Below are 21725 nucleotides of genomic sequence, written 5' to 3'. Positions count from 1 at the left end.
GCAAACTGTAAATTTCCTATAAAAACGCAAGCGTATTTTGAAAAGACATGCATTGCATGTAACATGCTGAAATTGACCAGGCATCCTAGAACACCAACAGAGGCACCCTGGCTACCTTGCACATCATATGTCACCATGGAAAGTCCACGACCAAGTGGCCATATGTGACGAGGTCAGATTGAGAATGTGTTGACATGGCAGATAGCGGATTCTTTGGGGACAGACTTTACTGGCTTTCCCTGCCTCAAGCATACCCCTATCAGTTTTTTTAACCAACTCCAGTGGTATGCTGAGAAAAGGACTAAGATAGAGAAAATGTGTTAAGTTGTCTTTGAGGTTACTTATTATACTTTTTTAAAAGGTGTGACAACTATCCCTGCCCCTGTCAGCCTGTGTTTTGCTAGTTGTAGCAGCATGACTTCTCTCTGATCTAATACAAGTTACATAATTCTAATTTCAACAGTATCAGTGCTAATCAAATAGACTTCATTCAAAAATCACTTTCATACCTGAAAATCAGTACTTTGGCAGTAAAATCTGCATACTTCCTCACACAGCTGTGAAATTTCACATGCAAGATTTGGAAGAAAGGAGTCGTACAATAAACGTAGGCTATTACATGACTCATTGGTTGTGCCTTCTTGGTGGTGTTACGAGCATCCCTAGTCTACCCTACATACTTACTTACTTCTAGAAATTCAAGCACATTTTTGCACACAAATGTAGGAATTTATAAAATGTGTTGTTTTCTTATAAGTTAACCATCCCTACAGTTTATACAAGTGGCCTACAGCTGTGACAGTCAGTTGATTCATGGATTAGTTGACTGACAGAAAATAGAAACTATTTTAATGGTTGAAGTGATTTTTCATGCAAAATTATTTCATGGTTCCAGCTTCAGTAATGTGAAGATTACCTACTTTTCCCTTTAATAATTGTAATGTTTTGATAAAAATGTTGAGGTTTGAACGAAAGAAACACTGTGAAGGTGTCACTTTGGGCCCTGGGTTATTATAACACCATTTTCCCACTATTTTCACTTTATTTTCAGATACCAATCAATCAATCAATCAATTAATGAAAAAGAAAATAATCAGCAGATTAATCCATAATGAAAATAATAATTCATTCTTAGTTCAATTAGCTCCACCACAAACAACTACAAAAGTAAAATCCTGCTATTACATTTATACACGAGTCAGAATAATCTAATAATATGATAAACAAAAGTCACAAGGGACATTTTTCGACTTTAAATACTTTCAGTACATATTCTTGATTTTAGCCGACTTACATACTTTTCCATAAATAGTATTAGTATCAATAGTATCAATACAGGGTTTTTACTTGTAACAGAGTATTTTCACAGTGTGCTATTAGTAGCCTACTTTTACTGTAGTTTGTTTGTTTGTTTGTTTGTAAGAGAGGGATGAAAAGGGTGGGAGAGGTGTGTCGGTGTACTTCTCTGGTTCCCCCGGTCGTACTTCTGTTCACCCTCTCAGTTTTTGGGAAACGACTCATCTGTTGAAATCCAGCGTTTTTTAACGGGAACTGTCAACGAACGGACACCGACCCACCGAATCAACTATCGCGAGGACCAAGGGCAGTGCGAGAAGAACGGGTCCAGGCAAAAGGCATAGCAATATTCATATTTAGCAACAACAACAACAATCTTTACGGAGAATGATTATTCCGTTATGTAGACTGAAAGAATGATGAAATGTGTGCCATGTTTTATCACAAAGACACGGATGAAACCAGTGGACTGTGATGTACAGGTAGAGAAAACACACACAACGTTGTGGTGAAGCAATATTGATAGCTAGCTAGCTGGTTTATTAATAGCTAAGCTAACTGGCTAACGGTTAGCTTAGCTCGCAAAGAATCTTTCGTGATAGCTGCTCGCTTGTTGGATGATTTAATGTGTGGCCATTCCGGCGACAGCTTACAGTAGCCACAACAAAATGAGATATATCTAACCAACAGTGCTAAATAACGATGCTTATTAACAGCAGGTCCTAAGCAAGCTGACGTTAGTTAGCTATTGTTAGCTAGCGAACGTTAACGTTACACGTCTTAAGAGAAAGCTGAATGAGCAAGACTCACACATTGCTAGTTCATGTTAGCAAGCTAGCGGGTGAGAATGTGATGTTAAGACACATTACTTTAAGTTAGCAAGCATTATTTTTTTAACAGTGTTGGAGAAAGTATTCAGATCCTTTACTGCAGTAAAAATACTGATACCACACTGTAAGAATACTCTGTTTTAAGTAAAGGTCCTGCATTGAAAATGCTATTAGTATGTAAGTGTAATCAGGACATTGTAATTAAAGTATTAAAGGGAGAAAGATGCCCCCTGTGACTGTTTTACTATTATATATGATATAGTTTATTTATTTCGCATGTATAAGTGTAAATGCAGGATTTTACTGTTGTAGTGGGTTGAGGTGAAGTTCATTTGAAATAATAAGTAATGATTATTTTCATCATGGATTAATCTGCTCATTTTTTCCCCCATTAATTGATAGCTTATGTGGTTTGTAAAAAATAGTGACGCTGTCACAATTACTCAGGCCCCAAAGTGGTATCTTTACAGTGTTTTTTTGTCCAAACAAGAGTCCAAACCTCAACATTATTATCAATACATGACAGTTATTCAAATGATTAAAAGGCAAAGCAGCAAATTTTAATATTTGTGAAGCTGGAACCATGAAATGCGTTTACGTGGAAAATCACTTCAACCATCAGAATAGCGTCAAATAAATTTTCTGTCAATCAAATAAATTTTAACTGTACTTGTGCATTTTTTATATGTTTTGTTTACAAAAATCTTTATTTGTAATGTAACTAAAGCTGTCACATAAATGTAGTGAAGTAAAAAGTACAACATTTCCCTCTGAGATGTAGTGGAGTTGAAGTATAAAGTGGTTATAGGAGAAAACACTCAGATGAAGTACAAGTACCTCAAATTTGTACTTGTGTACAGTACTTGAGCAAATACATTTAGTTTCCACCCCTGCCATTTGACCAACTGTTTATTTACCTCATTTGATGACGATAACAGATATAGAAAGGTTTACAATAATTACAGATAACATTTAACTGTGATACCAAGCAATAATAAACTTAGCAAGGCAAACATCAGGTCAGTTTACTGGGCATGAGGCAACTTAAATGTTTCATCCTCAAAATACAACATTTTTAATGCAGGTTTGCTCTCTGTAAATGAATTGATTTGTGTAGAGTATGCAGTAGAAGTAGTACTACTAAAATCCTTTATTCAAGTAAAAATATTCAATTACAAATAAAGGTACTGCATTCAAGGTCCAAAATAGTCTTCCTTAAGTACAAGTATCACAATCATGACTATGATTCTGATTGCTCTTTTATAGTTTCTATTGCCTTCTATTTTTATTTCATATAATTATTTATTCCATTTCTACTCCTCTCTATTTATCTGTACTTATTTTTGTGTCCTCGTGGTGCTGCAACATCCAAAGGTCCCCTCTGGAGATCAATGAAGGAGTAACATATCTTATCTTAAAAAGTACTTTTTAATTTGCAGCAGAACAACTTTCAACAACTCTACATGAGATTATTGGATTATAATGATTAATGCATAAACTTGTAATAAGAATTTTGATGATGTAGTTTATTGAGCTGGAACTTATTTTTACTAGTTTTTTAATATGCTGCGGTGTAGTGAATGTATTATAATACTTGATAATTGTAAACTGATCATATATTTTGTTAGTCTGTAAAGTAACTACCAACTATGGCTATCAAATAAACATAGTGGAGTAACAAGTACAGTGTTTTGCTATTTAATGTAATGGAGTAGAGGTAAGAAAAAAAGTACCTAGTTCTGATAGCTACACAGTATCGCAGAGCCACACAGTGAAGAATGTGGGAATAGTTTTTGTTTCCTCTCTTACCTTTAAACCACATATCAAGAGGAATATTAACAAATCTGTCTTCTCCATCTATGTAACAGTCAAACTCTGTCCCATTACAAATGCTAAAGTTCTTGTAGATAAAAGGCATTTTTTGTAGTCTTACAAGAGGGAGTCCTCACAAGACTGAAGAAGTTGGCTTCCAACACAAGTCAGACTTGATTTCAAAATCCTCTGTCTCACAAGGCTCCATCCTTGTCGTATATGTTCTCTCGATGCTTTTTCAGCGTTAGGGCCTTTGGATTAAACTCCTACTGCAATTCCGGGAAGCCTTGTTGAGATTTTTTTTTTAAATCCAGGCTAAAAGCCCATCTTTTTTGTTGTTGTTTTCTTTTTGTGTTGTATTCTATTAACTTTCTAAATTTCTCATCCTCAGTCCTGCTGCTGCAGTCTGTTTCATGTTTCTTGTGTGGTGTCCTTCTGTTGTTAATATTTGATCCTGTTAAGGATCCAGAGACCCTCTGGGTGATTTGCAGTATAAATAAATTGAAGTTGAACTTTAGTTTGTTTCTGTGTCTTTCCAGGATGTGGTCACGCTTCTCTGGATGTATGACAGACGGTGAAGAAGGGGCAGACTTCGTAAATCCCACACATCTAACCACCTCTACTCATCCATCTACTGGCTGTCTGAATCCAGTATTTTCTTATTGAAAAGATAAAGTATTTAAATTCACAAAATAATGTAGCAAAAGCTTAGCCTTGGAGATATTTGACCTCTTTTAACCCCATCTTCCATGGGTCCGGTGCATTTTATGTCTTCATTTTGGATGGGGCTGTGCACAACACTTCAATTCACACTCATTTGTAAATTATTAGACCAATGTGCCGTGTTTGCCCCCAGTCAGTTATCCCAGCTGTGCAATCACTTCAGCTCTCTGTTGTATGTTTGAAGTGATTTGATAGACCATCAAGTCAATCAGAATGAACGGCTCTCTATTAACCCCGCCCAGCCCGCGGGCGGCAAACTCCTCCCCTTTACCTCCCTCACCCTCCCCATCTCCATCCCCTCCATCTCCCTCTTTGCTGCCCCTTTCCCCTCGGCCACCCCCTCTACCCCCTTTGGTGAGCCCTCCACCCCAGGCTCACCCGTCTTCCCTGTCAGACACCCCCACACCGTCCCCCTCGCCTTGCCTGAGCTGGACCGAATTCTGTGAGCTCCATGCCCGCGTTGCAGCCGGTGACTTTGCACGCCACTTTCGAGCTTTTCTCCTGGAAAACCCCCACTACTCCCCAGATTCAGCGGCCGCCTTCTGCCGGCGCTTCACCGACCGCTTTGTTCGTCACTTTCAAAGTGAGCTGGAGGGGGCGCTCCCGCAGAGCTGTGCTTCTGGGAGGGATGACATGGCGAGCTGGGCTCCCCAGTCAGATGCTACTTCCCTGGAAGAGGAAGCAGTGTCTCCCCTGTCAACGTCTGGGGGAGCTGTCCTCCCATGTCCACCAACTAACACGACACGGGCCTTATCCAAGCCTGCACCGGCACGGCTGGTGTTGGAAAACCGCAGTGGGGACAGGTTTCAAGATTCTTATGCCCACAGCCAAGTCCTGCCTCCATCTTCATCATCGTCATGTTGCTCCTCAGTCGGAGGGAACAACGGGAGGCGTGAGGAGAGGGGGGCTATGATTGCCCCTGGGAATGGGGAAGCACCGGTTGAGGAAGAGGAGGACAGCTGGTTAGGGGTAGCATCTGTGGGGGAAGACGTTGAGCCAGAAGAGCAGGAAGCAGAGTCTGCAGAGGTGGACAGTGCTGACCCCTCCTACACTCCTCAGATTCCACCTTCCTCTTCCTCGGTCACTCCTCCACCTGACTCCAAAGGTAACAGTACGCCCAACTCCTCCAAAAACAAACTGAAGAAGCGCTTTTCTCTGCGGAGTGTGGGTCGTAGTGTACGGGGGAGTGTCCGAGGCATCCTGCACTGGCGAAGCTCCTCCAGTGACTCAGCCCAGAGCCAGATGCCCTCTAGTTACAGCTATACTATGGGTGTGCAGGACGCCACCTTGGTTTCAACCTCAAAGAGGAACTCTGGTACACAGCCTCCTACACCCACCTCCTCCATGCCTGTATCCCTGTCCATGCCTCTCTCCCTTCCCCACTCCTCCTCCTCCTCGCTGCCCCCCTCATCTTCAAGCAGCGCCACCTCTCTGTCTCTTTCGGAGGCTGCCCGAGATAGGCGGCGGAGCAATGGCGAAGGAGGTGAGAAGGAGAAATGGAGCCATCGTCTGGAGAAACTCAGACTGTCACGATCACCTCCTCCTGTCCTCACCCCGACCACTGCAGGCCCTCACTCCGCCTCCTCCACGCTGCCTCCGAGCAGTGCTGCTGCTGCCAACATGGGACCTCCAAGGAAGGTGGGCCGGTTGGTGCGTGAGGGTGGGGTGACCGTTAGCTCATCCAGCGATGAGTTGAGCGGAAGCCTTGGCTTCTCTGGCTTCTCGTTCGGTCTACTGCATCACAGTACGGACAACAACAATGCTGCCTCAGCTTCATCTGCTGCAGCTCAAGCAGGTCCAGTGCAGCCTCTGGCCAGCGGAGGGAATGTGCCCTGGAGAGGAGGACGCTGGCATAAGTGTCGGCTGGTCCTCAGAGAAAGGGACAGAGAAGGTGGTGAGCGGGGAGAGGAGTACTACTTGGAATTCTTCATTCCACCTAAAGTAAGTGTGAAACATTAAAACATGTTTTCTAGAGTTGGAACAAGTTTTTCATTGATTAATTAATTTATCTTTTTTAGTTGGGACAGTAAAAAAAATCTCCCTCTTTTTTATTTAATATATTGTTTTTAAAGAAGCATTTCACTGCTGAAAAGATGGTCTTTTCATAAAACTAGGCTGTCTATGCAGTAGAAGGACGTAAATACATTTGAAACTGGTGCTATTTGACTAGAGAACACAGGGGGAAAGGGCTGTGGCATGTGCGCTTGCTTAAGAGGCAGAAACTACCAGAATGCACTGTGCCAGACCAGACCAGTAAATGCTCCTGCTGGTGTGTGACATAATTTAGCTTGGCTGTTTTTCTACAAGAAACAATATGGCGGCTGGCTTGTACCAAATTATCTCAAATTACAGTTAAACAGTAAGCTAAAATATGTTTCTGAAAACATTTTGGGTCACGTATACAGGCGACATGATAACAGAATCTTGTTTCATATTTGATCCACGCTGCTTAGTTTTACTGGTTCATAGGCCTTTTTCACAGAGGACATATTGACTTGTCACAGTAGGAAAGGCACAGGTGTGAATAATGAAATTAATGATGGCTGAATTCCATTTAGCTGCTTTTTTTCCAGGTTGTTGGTCTCTTGCATGCTTGCTACCTGTCATACTCACTGGAGCACCTGAATATAACAGAACCACCATTAGTGTTATAGTAACGCCTTATGATAGGTCAAAATGTCTGCTGTCAGAAAGGCCTATGTGACTTTGGTCTGCGTTTGAGAGAGTGAGAGAGAAGGTTGGGTCTCTCTCTCGATCTGCTTCTATAGTCTTTGTGTCTGTGGTGATGGGCATCCAAAAATATGGAGGTACAATCTGTAGTTCAGGCAACAGCCCCAGAGCCAGAGAAAATTGCATCATATAGCGAATTTGAGTTAAGAGATGAGCAGGGAGATCTGGGTGCTGGTAAGATGGAATGAAGTTTACCACAGTTTATTTATACATATTCATATTACACACATTATTTTAATACAGAGCTGGTTGAAAATGGGAAAAGTATCCCTTTCAGTATTCCCTTTTCATAATGTCGGTAAGTATTACCAAGTTATAGTACCAGTACAGTTTTTTTGGTCTTCGGCCTTGTCTTTTTTGCTCTATCCCAGCTGACATTGGGCAAGAGGCGGGGAACACCCTGGACAGGTTGCCAAACTATCACAGCGCTGACACATAAAGACAGACAACCATTCACACTCACTTTCACAATTATTCACCAATTAACCTATCCCCAGCCTGCATGTCTTTGCAGGGAAAAAGAGGGCCCAGTACTGAGCCTTGGGGTACCACACAAATCAAAGCAGTGACTAACAGTGTGTCACATCTAATGTATTTGGTTCGGTTAAAACAAACTCAGGTTCAAAATTTAAAAAAAAAAAAAAAAAAAAGTAAATGCAATATAAACAGTGTAGCCTGATTTTCCAGCTATGAAAGAATTATTTAAGTCACCCTTACAATTAAAATGCAGTTTTCTAACAACTTGAAAATGAAAATGAAAGTGTTATTGACATTTTATTTCATACAAATTCAGATTTGTTTTTTAAATTACGTACTTATTCAACATATTTGTCAGTAGTGTCTAAACAGAGAGACAAGCAGACACATACACACACCTGCAAGCAGACAGACAGGCAGAGACCGAGCTCTAGGCTGGTGTCAGCCTTGGCTTGGCAGTAAATGGCGCACAGCTTGTCAGACTCTAGTGGTTCCGCTAGTCTAGCATTTATAAACAAACATAATATGTTATTCACATTGTCATATTGCTTGTTATTAATGCCATACAAGTGCCAAGCGCCATGACACTGTCCACACAAGTTGCTGAAGTCGGCTATTTTTTATTTAGCCACAACATTTCATAATGACAAATGCCAGTTCAGCTGGTTTGCATGAAATCAAACCAGTTTAAACTCGTATACTGGTTTGGACCAGCAACACTGAAAGTTGACCCGACTTTTGACTCTGTGATGTTGTGAGGGGCATTTTTTATTTTCTTTTACATTTTATAGATAAAACAGTTAATAACAAAATCCCTGGTTGGCAAGTGTCCTTATAAGAGTAGTTTGACATTTTTAGTGATTTGCTTTCTTGCAGGAAATTAGATGTTCAGATTGATACCACTCTTGTGACTGGATGCTAAATATCAAACTGCAGCCAGCAGCAGGTTAGCTCAGTTTAGCATAAGACTGAAAACAGGGGGAAACAGCTAGCCTGACTCTGCCCAAAGGTAACAAAATCCACTTACCAGGTTCACTGATGTTCACAGATAACATGTTATGCCTGGCTTATTTAATCACATAAAAACAAAGTGTAAAAGTTGTAGTTTCACAGAGGGTTATGTGTTGTACTTTTTCTTGGTTGGCAGCAGTGACTTCCTTGCAAAGACAAAAAAATATTCCAGCCCATGACCCCCCTGTATAACAGCTATGTTTTTTACAGTTCAGTTTTTGTTGTGATAACTAAGTAGTAAACTTTAATGGAGGAACAGCAGTCACTGATTTTGGTTGGTTTGCCTCCCCAGTCATCGAAGCCCCGGCTGACTGTCCCTTGCTGCTCAATCGTGGATGTGAGGAGCACCACAGCGCTAGAGGTGCCTGATAAGGAGAACACCTTTCTGCTGCAGGTAATCACCTCTTCATCCCTCCATCAGTTCTGCTGTCTTACTTTTCTTCACCAATTACATGTGTTATTTTTCCTGTACATATATAATCCATTTACTCTATTTTACTGATACATATTTTGTATATACTCAGTGTTAACGCCTTATTTTGAAATGCTTACCTATTCACATTTATCCCTGGCCGTTTCATTGAATGCCATACTCAAACTTTAGCAGCAGCTGGTTTGACCACAGAGATGTGAGTGACAGCCAGCTCAACAGCTGTCTCGCTCAGTTCCTGTGCTTCTCAGGTGGTCCAGAGGCATTGCTGATGTCTCTGCATTGTCTCTGCTGTCATGTTGATGGTTGTCGTCTCTATTAAAGAACTGAAATATTTTTGACTGCCTTTGATTTTTGCTAGACATTAAATGGTTTTTGGAGGTGTGCCTTGCTGCAACTCCGTGTGCTACAACTGAAATAAATAATATGCGGTCATTGAAAGATAAAGAACAATGAAAAGATATACAGTCTATCTAATAGAATAATAACACCACACCATGAGAAATGCAATACTTGAATGTTACATGATTAAGGTACAATATTTCAACCTTATATGTCAAGTTTATTTATAAATACCTATATATTTATTATAAAAAGCAAATGAATGAAATCAGTAATTAATGCCAGTCTGGCTGGTTTGGCTGGCCCCAGTATAATGGTAGGAGAATTGCAGTGTTAGAATATGAACCAACTAAAGCAAATAACCTGAAAACACAAGGATCTCTGGGTAAAAGGAGATGCAGTTTGACAGTCAGTGCACTTAGTTTAATGATGGACTGTCCACTAACCAATATCAGCTTCACCCCTCATTTTTGCCTTCTTTCTTTTAATACTTTCCAGCTGGAAGGGTCGGCACAGTACGTGATCGAGACACGTGATGCTGTACAGATGAGAGCCTGGCTGAGTGACATCAGGAACGGCATCTGTCTCAGGTAATGACTGAAAGAATGACTGGGTGCATGTGGGGCATTATTGTATGGGACGAGCAATGTGTGGGACAATATTAGGTTACTACCTACTTTCTCTCCACCACAGTGAACAGGAGGATGCTGAAGGTGTGTGTGTGGGGCCATTGGACATCAGTGGGACGCCTGAGATTGTTGACCGTCTTTCACAAGGTACGTCCGTGATACTGATACTGTGAGCTTTACAGTGTGTTGCAGTACAGTGGGGCTGCAGTGTTTAGTGAGAGTAGCCTTTAGAGTAACATAAACTTCCTTTTATTACTAGTGACACATAACATAAAAAAGTCATTTTGCCAACACTTGATCTCATAATTAGCTGGAAGATTCCACCTTGTGAATGAAACAAGCACTTCTTTGAGATGTTTTTGTTAACATGAAGGCTGTGTGAGAGAATATACACAATTTGAAAGTAGACTTGTGAAGGTGTGGCAGGTGACTTAGCAAGATCTGTGAGTAATAGTGTACAGTAGTCATTATTGTTCAGTTTGAGTGTCTTTTGTCTTGTTAAATTACCAGATATCTGGCACTGAACCCTGGTTGTGAGACTTGTAATTGTAAACTACTTAAGCCTGGTTTGTAGCTGTAATATTTAATTCATTTATTTTCAGAGACAGTACACATTGATCAGCATCATTGTAAATATACCGGTGTTTGCCAACAGGCACTTTTTCCAACCCTTGTCCCTTGGCCAGATGTTAAATTAGCCAATAAAACAAGAATTAAACACACAACATGTAAAACTAGAACCAGAGAAAGCAAAACAGGATAAAGAGTAAGGCAGCATCATGCAAAGTAGGACATATAAAATGCAAATGTTAAGCAGACAGTCATCAAAAGTAGTTTACATGACAACATAAAATCACATTACATCACATAAGAAAGAGGTAAAATAAGGAAGGGACAAATCCCAAACACAAAAAGTCAAGTAAATGGCATCTGTATGTATGTTTATCTGCTTTATGATATAGTTTACACCTCTCTTTGGTGCTTTTTTGTTGTCTCAGTGTGTTATGGAGGTATTGGAGGCTCCTCACCTCTGATGGATCCTCTTCCACCCGAGCTACCACCTCGAGCCCCTCTCGACGAACCAGACAGTCGGATTCTTGGTGGAGGTGGAGCTAGTCTGGGCACACCTTTTGCCGAGACGCCAGACGCCACAGGTGACTATGATCCAAAGACATTTTATTTAAAGGGCCAGTTCACCCCCAAATAAAAAATACGTATTTTCCTTTTACCTGTAATGCTGCCTATCTGTCTAGATTGTTTTGGTGTGAGTTTTTGAATGTTGGACATGTTGGACACAACAAGGTCTGTGGATTGTCTTGAGTAACTCTGAGTGCCATATATTTTCATTATATTCAAGAGAAGGCAGACATCTTTACAGCTGATATCTCCAACACTTGGGTACTTGCTTGCTTTTAAAATCCTACATGAACCATCTTTTAAACTTTAAAGCACTAAAATATCATATGTACCATTCACCCATCCAGGGTCCTTCCTGTTCTCGGAGGTGACCACTGCAGAGGCAGTAGAGCACCCACTCAGTGAGTGTCAGTGGTTCCACGGCACCCTGTCCCGTCTCAAAGCTGCTCAGCTGGTGTTGGCCGGAGGCCCGGCGAGCCACGGTGTCTTCCTGGTTCGCCAGAGCGAGACAAGGCGTGGAGAATATGTCCTCACCTTTAACTTTCAGGGCAAGGCCAAGGTGAGTCCGGGAAGTCAGCTGTGTGTGTTGTTAAGACAAATAAGTAAATGTTCTGAAATTTGTGTTACTTTGTTTTCTTCCCTTCAGCACCTTCGTCTGTCCCTGAATGAGGACGGTCAGTGCAGAGTGCAGCACCTTTGGTTCCAGTCCATCTTTGATATGTTGGAGCACTTCCGGGTGCACCCGATCCCCCTGGAGTCCGGCGGCGCATCAGACGTCACACTCATCAGCTTTGTGGGTGCCACCGCTGTTCGACAGCCAGGTACGAGTGAACTCCACCCTCCAAATATATAAAGAAAAGATCAGTCTGTAATAATAGAAGAAAAAAGTTGTGCTGGGCAAAAAAAAGATAAATAAATCAGACCAGGACTCCCTCCTTATGTTTCAACTGCTTGGATTATGAATGTCTTTATATGCAGCATGTAAGTAAACAGTTTCAACCTCTCGTAAACAGCAAGCAGAGTTGTGTTATACATGATGAAACTAATAAGGGACTCCATTAGTCAGTTCATCAGTGACGTAGCCTATGAGAAAACAAAACACACTTCTTTCTTAATGTCATTGTGGTAATTATTAATCCTTGCGATCTGAAATTCAAAAGAGGAGATGTCTGTCATTAAATTTAAGCACCCATCAGACACACAAACAGGCTTTGTTTGGGTGACCAAATAGCAGGTTAGTGAAACAAACGCCCTGAGCAGCGAGTCTCCAGTTCATTTCCCAGCTGGCTGGACTGTTTGCTGTATGTCATTCCCTTTCCATACGTATCCTGTCTCTCTCCTCTGTTACTATCAAATAAAGGCATAAAATGCCCCCAGATTAATTTTGAAATAAAAAGAAACAGGCTTTGTCTAACTCTTTCAGTGGAGAAAAACATCATTTTTGTTTGGGTATTCCTGGTGGGAGGAGATAAACACAGCTGGATAGAAGCTGGAAGGAAAATTAATTAAGTTAATTTTATTTGCACATAGTGTTGGTGCATCAGAGGTTAAGAGCTTTGAAGCACAGGCCACCAAGTTGTAGCATGAGTAGAAAAGTATGAAGTAAATCCATTATAGTTTGAGACTGGTCAAATTCTGTGTTGGCTGGGCATGGGGCATATAAAAACAATGTTTAAAAATCATGTGCCATGACCTTTTAAAGAACATAGTACTGAAAAAATTTAGTTTTGAATATATGTGTTTATCTGTTTATTATTTTCTGCACACATGACATGGAGCACAGGTAGCAGGGATACTCAGGGGGTTGCAGCAACTCAACAACTAAAACTAGGTCAAAATCATCAATTGAAATAGTGTAATCCATGGTTTTTCCTCTTTCTTACTGGGATACAGGTTACATGTGTAGTGCACAAGTATCTGGTGGGAAAGAGGATTTGCTTGTGTTTTTTTCTGTTTATTTTTATATGTATTAGTCCATAATTAGTTTCCTTGCAATGCGAATGACGACCTTGAGTTGTTTAAGGTGTCAGTGTCCTACTGGATCCAAGTAACAGACATCAGGGACCGATCATCCTGTACAGCAGACCCCTAGAGAGAGTTCAGTACAGTCAGCTATTAGGGTTATAACTGTACAGAGAAATCATGGTTAGGTGCAAGTTCGGTACAGCGGAAAATGACCAAATACATAAAGATCCTTTTTATTCATTTTGAGCAGACAACAGTGCAAGTGTCAAAGATAGACACGATCCTCTGTAGTTGCTGAAACCTGCAGGCGGGTCTCCCAGATCCGCTGATTCATTTGTGCTTGACATAGTGTGACTGACTTGCTAATCAGCTTGTTGTGCTTACTTGAGCATATGTTGCAGACTGTCTAGGCTAAAAATTTCCAAGTGGAACTCATGCTTGTGGACTTTGAGTCTACATAATGTGCATCAATCAACCTACTGTTTATTCTGTGTGTGGTTCAATCCCTCAGAATTACAGTGGGCGAATCCATGATTTTTTTTTCTTGCCCGAGTGTCCTTGTGTAGCAGTCTGTTACCTCTCTAAACTTGGAGGTTTTTGCAGGTCCACTAATGCAGCACAGGCAGAACTCTCCTTTTTTCCTTAGCAGCAGCTTTTAGAGTTTTGAGTTGTGGGATGAGTAATTGATCAGTTGATTCACTCAGAGCTGATCAGATCAATAGAAGAGAGGAGCAGCTCAGCAGTGTGTGAGTGAGAGCAAATTTTTAAACCCAGTGCAATGGGCATGTAAGTTTCACTTTCACTGTGTTTGATGTTCTCCTGCCCCATCTGCGCCTAGAGTAGGCTTTGCGCTGCGACAGTGTGGAGCAACTACTGACAGTATTCCAACAGCGCTCCTAATGATCAGTCCAGCTGCAGAAATAGAAAATCAAATGTGGTGGCAGATGTTTTCAGCTTGGCAGGCCGCCACAAATAAATGAATGTGTGGGAAACCCTGAACTACATACACAAGTCAGTCAGTTCAATTGTTGTTGTGTGTTAGCATGTGCTTAGTTGGAGCTAGTCTTAAGGTGTTCACTGCCTGTAGAAATCTGGGAAATTACTATCAAGGTGTGTGTGCTCGACCTAAATCCATCAAATGTGTTTTTATCTGTGTGCACATGCATGCTGGTCACATCTTTCTCTCAGCTGTTTTTACACACATACTGCATGATATCTAACAGAAGACGCCAGCCACATCTTAACTCTTTTTCCTCATCTCTCATATCATCCTTTGCTCTTCCTCTCTTCTCCATGTAGCTGTAGATCTCAAACAACATCTGTTTGTTTATATAAGAAGCATCACACTGTGCTCGTTTATTTCTTAAATAGAAATGGCTTCACAGTAAAAGTTCAATGTGTGAAATGTGTTAAAAGTGATTGTTAGTAATAGAAACTAACCACAAATATTCACACTCACGCAGCATTCTCCATCTGCTCATGTGTTACAGCACCCATCTCTGTTCTGACCTCTCTGTTGTTGTTGTCTGTTGTATCCGTTGGCTCATCCCTTGCAGGCCGGGACAGGGCAGGCAGTCGGCCTACAGTCTGTGATGCCATCACCACGCGCCATCCTGACTCTCCATCTACCCCCATCTCTGACTGTGTGTAAGTGAGACCGGACTCGGCTGAGAGAGAGCAAGAGAAAGAGAGAGAGTTTTTGTCTGGGAGTGAGTGGTTGAATATTTAATGTGCTTATTGAGATCAGACACATTGACACGTCAGGTTTTTTTGTTATTTATTTCAACACAATATGCATTTAAATTTGGCAATGTGATTCTGCAGGACAGAAGCTGATATAAATAAACTACAAAAATAAATAAAAAATGAATAAAGAAAGAAAAGAATAAATAGAGAAAATAAAACTTAAGTGCAATACTAAAAGAACTGATTGATCATTGATTACTCTTTTATTCTTTTTTTTAATCTAGAAAACTTAATTGTAACTTAAAGTTGCCCACCACAGAGTTGGAACTCACCAACAAGCTGTGCAGATGTGACGTAGGCTGAACATAATGTCTTTTTCTGCACAGTGGAGAGAAATGATGGTCTGATGCCAACAGGACTGTGACTTTTTATTCAAAATTCAGAATGCCGTTCAAACATGAAAAAACTTAAGTATTCAGTCTGTATGTCATTGTTCATCTGATGCACTCCATGACCTGTTTCCTTACTAAACAGAGCAATTATTTTTTTCTTCTGTGCCTTCTTTCAGTGCTCCATCTTGTGGACAGTTGTAAATTGGAGTGATAAATTCATGCTCTGTGATTCTCTTCCCCAGTGCCCTCCAACTCTACATTGACTTAGTTGAGTAAAATGTGTTCTCCATCTGACAGTGACAGGCTCAGCTGTAAGTCTGCCCCTTTATATGAACAATGCTCTCCCGAATTTAAAAACAAGGGTGCTAAAACTGAATTTGTGATGTCATTAAGTATAAGAAGAAAAAATATAAGTATGAATAAGATTCATTGTCTGTGTAGCAGCTCCAGACTTTATACTTGGTGACATCACAAGTTTGAGACTTCTCTGGATACTGCCGTTGAAAAAAGACCAGCTCATGTTCACAGATATTGATTAAATATTCTTGGTCATGTAAATATCATATTGGAATTCTTAATTTAGGTTTCCCTTTAAAGCTCTTATTAGTAAATGTGAAGTGAACATCTAGAGTCATCGGATCAGTAGATTACCTGCTGACCTGAATCAAACACATCAGTCTCATCTTACTATTAATTTAGCTGCTAGCTTTTAGTTTAATCAATTGCATATCTTTTTTTCCCTTGAAGTTTAATATTTTATCAGGATATTTAAAAGAGACATTTCATGCCCTCATTGTAATACATGCCAGGAAATCCTGGATTTAAGCATAAATTATTAGTTGGTCAAACTATTTTTATAATCAGTACATTTTTAAAGTCACATTTTTTAAATTCTCCTGTTCCAGCTTCTCAAATGCGAAGATTTGGTGCTTTTTTGTCTTTTCTGATGGTAATATTTTGGTTTTGGGCAAACAAGTTGTTTGGAAGACATCACGACGAGCTGTGGGAAATTGTGAGGGACATTTTTCTGATGTGAATGAATGAATTAAAGAAGTTATTATCAGTAGCAGCCCTGCTCTGGATTGTCTGTGTACATCTCTACTATGGATTACATTGCCCAACAGTGTTAAAAGTGTGTGTGTGTGTGTGTGTGTGTATTTGTGTGTATTTGTGTGTTTGTGTGTTTGTTGAATCGGACTGCCTCCATGACTCCCATGGACTCCATGACTGCAGACTTCTTCCACCTAACCAGCCACTCACTGTCACTTTCTCTTTTTCTCTCCTGCCTCTCACCCTCCTCTCCTCTGACTATGCTGTCACTTCACTCCTTCACTACACTTTTGGCCTTATTTCCTCCTCCTCCTCTGCCTCCCTTTATTTACACTTTTCTCTCATTTCCCCCCTTTTTTCTTTCTTTTCTTTTTCTCTCATCTGTTTCTGCTCCATGCAGACTTGACCAGCAGACCCCGTAGCCCACCTCAGCCTCCTCCACTGCCGCCAGGCCGGCCGCCGCCCCCAACTCCTCCCCAGGAGAGAGGAAACGAGATGGAGGCAGGAGGAGTAGGTGGAGGAGGTGGAGGAGGAGGCGCGCCAGTGGTGACGATGGCGACGACAGGAGGAGGAGCTGGAGGAGGAGGAAGCGGAGGCAGCGGGGGTGGTAGCGGAGGAGGAGTGGAGGACTGGGAGGAGAGGGACAGGGACACTCCCCTCCGCCAACTAGAAGCTGTGGAGGGAGAAGAGAGGGACGGAGCGAGGGCGCCCCGTGCCATCGACAACCAATACTCCTTCTTCTGATGAAGGGAAGACCAGGAGGGGGAGGAGGAGTGTGTATGTGTGTTTATGTTTGAGTGTGTGTGTGTGTGTGAGCAAATGTGAGATTGGATGAGGCGGCGTACATCATAGCCATTCATAACCAGTATTTTTCTTTTGTTAGCAAGGTGGAGAAGAGGAGGAGGAGGAGGTGTAAAAGTACTAACACTATACGAGAGAGAGAGAAGACTAAGCAGATGGAGAGACGGGTGAGAGCAGCTTTACAACACTAACTATAGCGGTACATTTATTTTATTTTTTTAGTCAGATAAGCTTTGTTTTTGCCGGTACGACTCACAGCAGCAGGCTCTTTCTCGTACGTGAACAGCATTGAGAGCTCGAGCGCTGTGAAGCCAGCAGTCCTGATACCTCACAGTGGTCCTGCCAAGACAGCACACGCTAGCCAGAGGCCAAACATACTCTACAGACACCTGTACTGTGGCAGGTAGACCCAAAACTTTTACTCTTACTGCTACAGAGTCCACGTCTCAGCAACCTCTATTTAAAAGATTATATTGTTTCAAAGGTTCTACATGTAGCTTATTAACATCAATACATGGTTATGCTCGTTTGATTGGAAGAACTACAAGGCCAAACAGAAATGTGAATTTTGAATAAACACAATGTATGGTTGAATGTAAAATAATAATAAGAACACTAATGTCGATTTAGGTCTTAGACTGTACATAAAGATGGATTACGTGTCTCCACTTAACTCCACTGTACAAACATAAAGCCAGAATATTCTGCCATCTTGCGCTGATGATGTCATTTGGAGCCAGAGTCTGCGCAGTAGCGATCTCCGCCGTGTCGTGTTACCACCCAAACACCTGTCCGACCAATTGTGGATCAAATTGATTGATTGAACACCAATTGGCGCACACAGCTGTCAATTGTGATGTCAAACGCCGTTTTTATAGCATCAAATAACTAATTAAAACCAAAATTTTCCAAAAAACAAACACTTGAACATACATCAGTATAAACATCATAAAAACTACCTAAGATTACAGAAACCATGGGAAAAAAGTCATTTGAGGTGTACCTTGAAGTTTAAAGGGATAGGGCACCCAAAAATGAAAATTTAGCCATTTTCTACTCGCCCACGGGCAGGGTGTATGACCTATATTGTGGTGATCAAGATGTTTTGGCTTCATTTCGCGGGAACTGTCACATTGTCCATCTTTTTTTATACAGTCTGTGATTTAAATATGTTTTCATTTATCACGCAAAAAATAGTTGTTGGATCCAGATTGTGAAATGTGAGAATTTGCTGCTTCTCTTTGATTTACTTGATTGTAAATTTAATATCTTTCGACTTTTGTTTCAGATAAAATGTTTTGAAGGCCACACCTACAGCTCTTAGAAATTTCGAACAACATTTTAAGATAAAATAAGTCTTGGAACCCATTGGCTATTGTCTGACGATGACAAAGCCTCTGGAAGTGATGGCCAGTATTTCGGGCTGATTCGTAGTAGCCAGCGGATATTGGGGCTAACATTTCTTCCTTAGTGCTCTAGTCGTTTCGGCTAATCTCTAAAAAACAAATATCTGCATATGAACGCTGCCAATTTTTTGAAAAAGCTAACATTAACCTAACTCGTTGTTAAATGATAGCCGATGGGTTCCAAGATAGCATTTTGGCCAATGCGTTCTGCCTCTCCATAAGGACTGTTTACCTTTTGTTAAAACATGATTGGTCAATACTACTCGGACTACAAACAGAGTACAACTGAAACCAGAACACTTCCGACACTAGACTATTTTTCCATCACCTGCAGATTCTGCATGCATATGCAGACATCTGTTTAAAGAGATTAGGATATGGTAAACCTCTATTAATCACCAAAGGGGAAATCCAGCTTTTGCAGTGGCACAAAGACAGCAATAGTACATATAGATTAAGTAAAAGAATGACTAAATAGAGATATATAAACCTAAACAAGCAGAAAACATTTGGAGCAAGAAATTGCAAGTTCAAGTGACTTGTGTGTGTGTGTGTGTGTGTGTGTGTGTGTGTGTGTGTGTGTGTGTGTGTGTGTGTGTGTGTGTGTGTGTGTGTGTGTGTGTATGTGTGGGGTTTTACACTTCTCTTGCATTTGCTAGACTAAACAATTAATAGCAAAATAACATGATGTTAGTTGCAGCTCTACTGCCCATTTTTTTCAATATTAGTTGAACAAGATTGTGGTCAGATTAAAATGTTTTAAAAAGGGATTTTATCTGTATAAATGTTTCTCAAAAGAACACATTTTCCAGACAGCATAAAAGTGACTGATTTTTCAGTGGAGTTTGGTTTGACATCTCAACACAACAGAGAAATGTTTTGGGTCTAAGTGGCACTTGAAGTAGAGCAGGCAGGAAACATTTACCTCAGTCACACTCAGCAGCATCACTCAGTAAATGTCTCTCTTTCTCTCTCTCTCTCTCTCTTCTTTTTCTCTCTGACATTAAGAAAAAAAAGCTGAACTGGGAGAGAAATTATTGATGATACCAATAACAATAATATTGATGGAAATAATAATAATGATAATAATAATGACGGTCAGAATAATAGTATTAATTTTATTTGTTTTTAAGACATCTTTTTATTTTGTATGCTTACTCCATGTAACACTTGTTCCGACCCCATCTTGTAATTGAAAATGTGTTTGTGCCTTTTTTTATTTTTGGGATAAAAAGAAGGAAACAAAAATATATATAAGATTTGCTATAATGCCTCATTCTCAAGGTTACAGTATCCTCACTCTTTTCATGCTGTCTTCTCCTCCTCAACCTCATCCTCCATTCATCAAGGGTAAAAAGAATATACAATTAGCAGAAAATGTCAATGAAAATACCTACTTTTTCTACTTGTGCCTTTCTGTGTCTGTCGTCTTCGTCATCAGCCTGCATTTGTGTTGCCCTGTCTTCATTCATCATTCAGTTTAGAGCTTGCCTGTTTCTTTATGTACCATATAACCCACCCAGTCATTTCTATCAGTCGTTTCTTTGCTCATGTACTTGTCTGTATGCACCTCAACACCCCCCCCCCCCCCCAGCTTAATCATCATGTTCAGTGTCCTTTTCTCAGTTTCAAAACTCTTTGTGCCTTTCTCTGTCTCTTTTCTCTCTTTGCTGGGACCGTGTGTTGAGGGCGGGCAGTGTTGTCTGTCCACCCTGTGTGGTTAGTTTCAGGTACTACATTGAATTTAATGATATAATATAAATATAGTGAAACATACAATAGCGTGTGGTCTTTTTTTTCTCACTCTCAAAGATGGAAATGTTATTTATAAATCACATACACTATTAGGGATGCACTTCTGTTGAAAAGTTATAAATCAGCTTTTATATTGTCATTTTTGTTTTTATCCTTCAATAATAACTATTTCACCGGATATTAAAAACAATGTAATTCACCAGTTGTATTATTCAGATTTAAAATCGTTTGGGCTCCAAAAGAAGAATGAAATGATTCAAACTTTAATTAAGTCGATGTCCCCACAGTCTTTCATTACAGGGGAAAATACTGTTGCAACTTGGCTTTTATATTTTTTTTCCAATCCAGAAAAGTGTAAGTGACCCTCTGGCAACATTGAAGGATAATGGTACAACTTGACTAAATATTGAGTCTGTGCAGGTTTTTTTTCTTTCTTTTTTTGCTGGGGCCCTGTGCAGTCTACCTCGTGGTCAGATTGAAGAGGTTTAGTGGTTTGAGTTCATTTCATGGATTAAATAAACAACAATTTAAACTTAAAAATCCACAAAATTTTGCGAAATCCTATAGGCCTATTCCAGATACTTTTTTAGTCATTTTTGAGATTTGGTCGTCAGAGTAAAATTGATCACTTTTGCAGTCAGTAACCTGCCAACCAACAGACTGCCCATTCCCAAGCTGTTGTAGTGGCCAAAAATTTAAGACTATAATGAGCTTTCAACCACATTGCACTGTCTTCCTCTGCATGTGAAAACGGTGAGATGTGGTTGAAAGCTAAGGATAAAGCTATTATTATTAAAGTTATTATTTGTCTCTACTGTTTCTGAGGTCAGGAATGACATTTTATGCTGTTTTAATATTTAGTAAAATAGTAGCTATGTACTTAAAACACTTTATGTTTAGTGTATTTATAGTTTTGTTTTTCCTGTTGCTGTATTTCTTCTTTTTTCTTCATTCCCTTTTCGTCAGTTAAGAAGGAGCTTTTAAAATATTTTCTATTGCTTGTCATGGGGATAAAGCTATATTTAATCCAGCTCATATTTGTGTCAATAAATTTCTAATTCGTAATTTCCTTTCTAAAACTAATGAACAACATTCTCTAGCATCAGTTTCCTTACATGACCTCTGTCAGGACAACTCGTCGGATAAATGATTGACATGAAACTTAACCAATGAGAGAAAAATATCAGAAATGACTGACAGGAAGTTTTGTCCAATCGGATTTAAGATTAAATCAGTAGGCGGGGTTTGCGATT

At 40.3% G+C, this 21725-nt stretch overlaps 1 protein-coding gene across 2 annotated transcripts; it reads left to right on the top strand.

Moving 5' to 3' along the window:
• Window positions 1–1459: 1459 nt before the first annotated feature.
• On the top strand, window positions 1460–19331 carry sh2b1 (SH2B adaptor protein 1). 2 transcript variants are annotated; one of them, XM_049561546.1, is made up of 10 exons: window positions 1462–1778; window positions 4478–6602; window positions 9172–9273; window positions 10150–10241; window positions 10345–10427; window positions 11279–11434; window positions 11765–11976; window positions 12064–12238; window positions 14939–15029; window positions 16911–17067. In XM_049561546.1, exons 2-10 carry the CDS (start codon window positions 4875–4877, stop codon window positions 16930–16932), a joined length of 2661 nt encoding a protein of 886 aa, XP_049417503.1. In that variant the 5' UTR covers window positions 1462–1778; window positions 4478–4874; the 3' UTR covers window positions 16933–17067. The 2 variants fall into 2 exon arrangements, with proteins under 2 accessions (XP_049417502.1, XP_049417503.1); XM_049561545.1 differs by lacking the exon at window positions 14939–15029 and having other exon boundaries at window positions 1460–1778; window positions 16911–19331.
• Window positions 19332–21725: the final 2394 nt, after the last annotated feature.

Source organism: Epinephelus fuscoguttatus, linkage group LG19 (assembly GCF_011397635.1).
Source record: "Epinephelus fuscoguttatus linkage group LG19, E.fuscoguttatus.final_Chr_v1".
NCBI classification, from domain to species: domain Eukaryota; kingdom Metazoa; phylum Chordata; class Actinopteri; order Perciformes; family Serranidae; genus Epinephelus; species Epinephelus fuscoguttatus.
The sequence above is the reverse complement of the archived record's forward strand: the minus strand, read 5'-3'. Positions and strand labels throughout refer to the sequence as shown.

What these genes read in the sequence shown, in the direction of transcription:
- sh2b1 (XM_049561545.1), top strand. Translation starts at nt 4,875, where the DNA reads ATGAACGGCTCTCTATTAACCCCGCCCAGCCCGCGGGCGGCAAACTCC. An exon ending in AATTCTTCATTCCACCTAAA is followed by an intron (nt 6,603 to 9,171) that starts GTAAGTGTGAAA and finishes TTGCCTCCCCAG; the next exon opens with TCATCGAAGCCCCGGCTGAC. An exon ending in AGGAACGGCATCTGTCTCAG is followed by an intron (nt 10,242 to 10,344) that starts GTAATGACTGAA and finishes TCTCCACCACAG; the next exon opens with TGAACAGGAGGATGCTGAAG.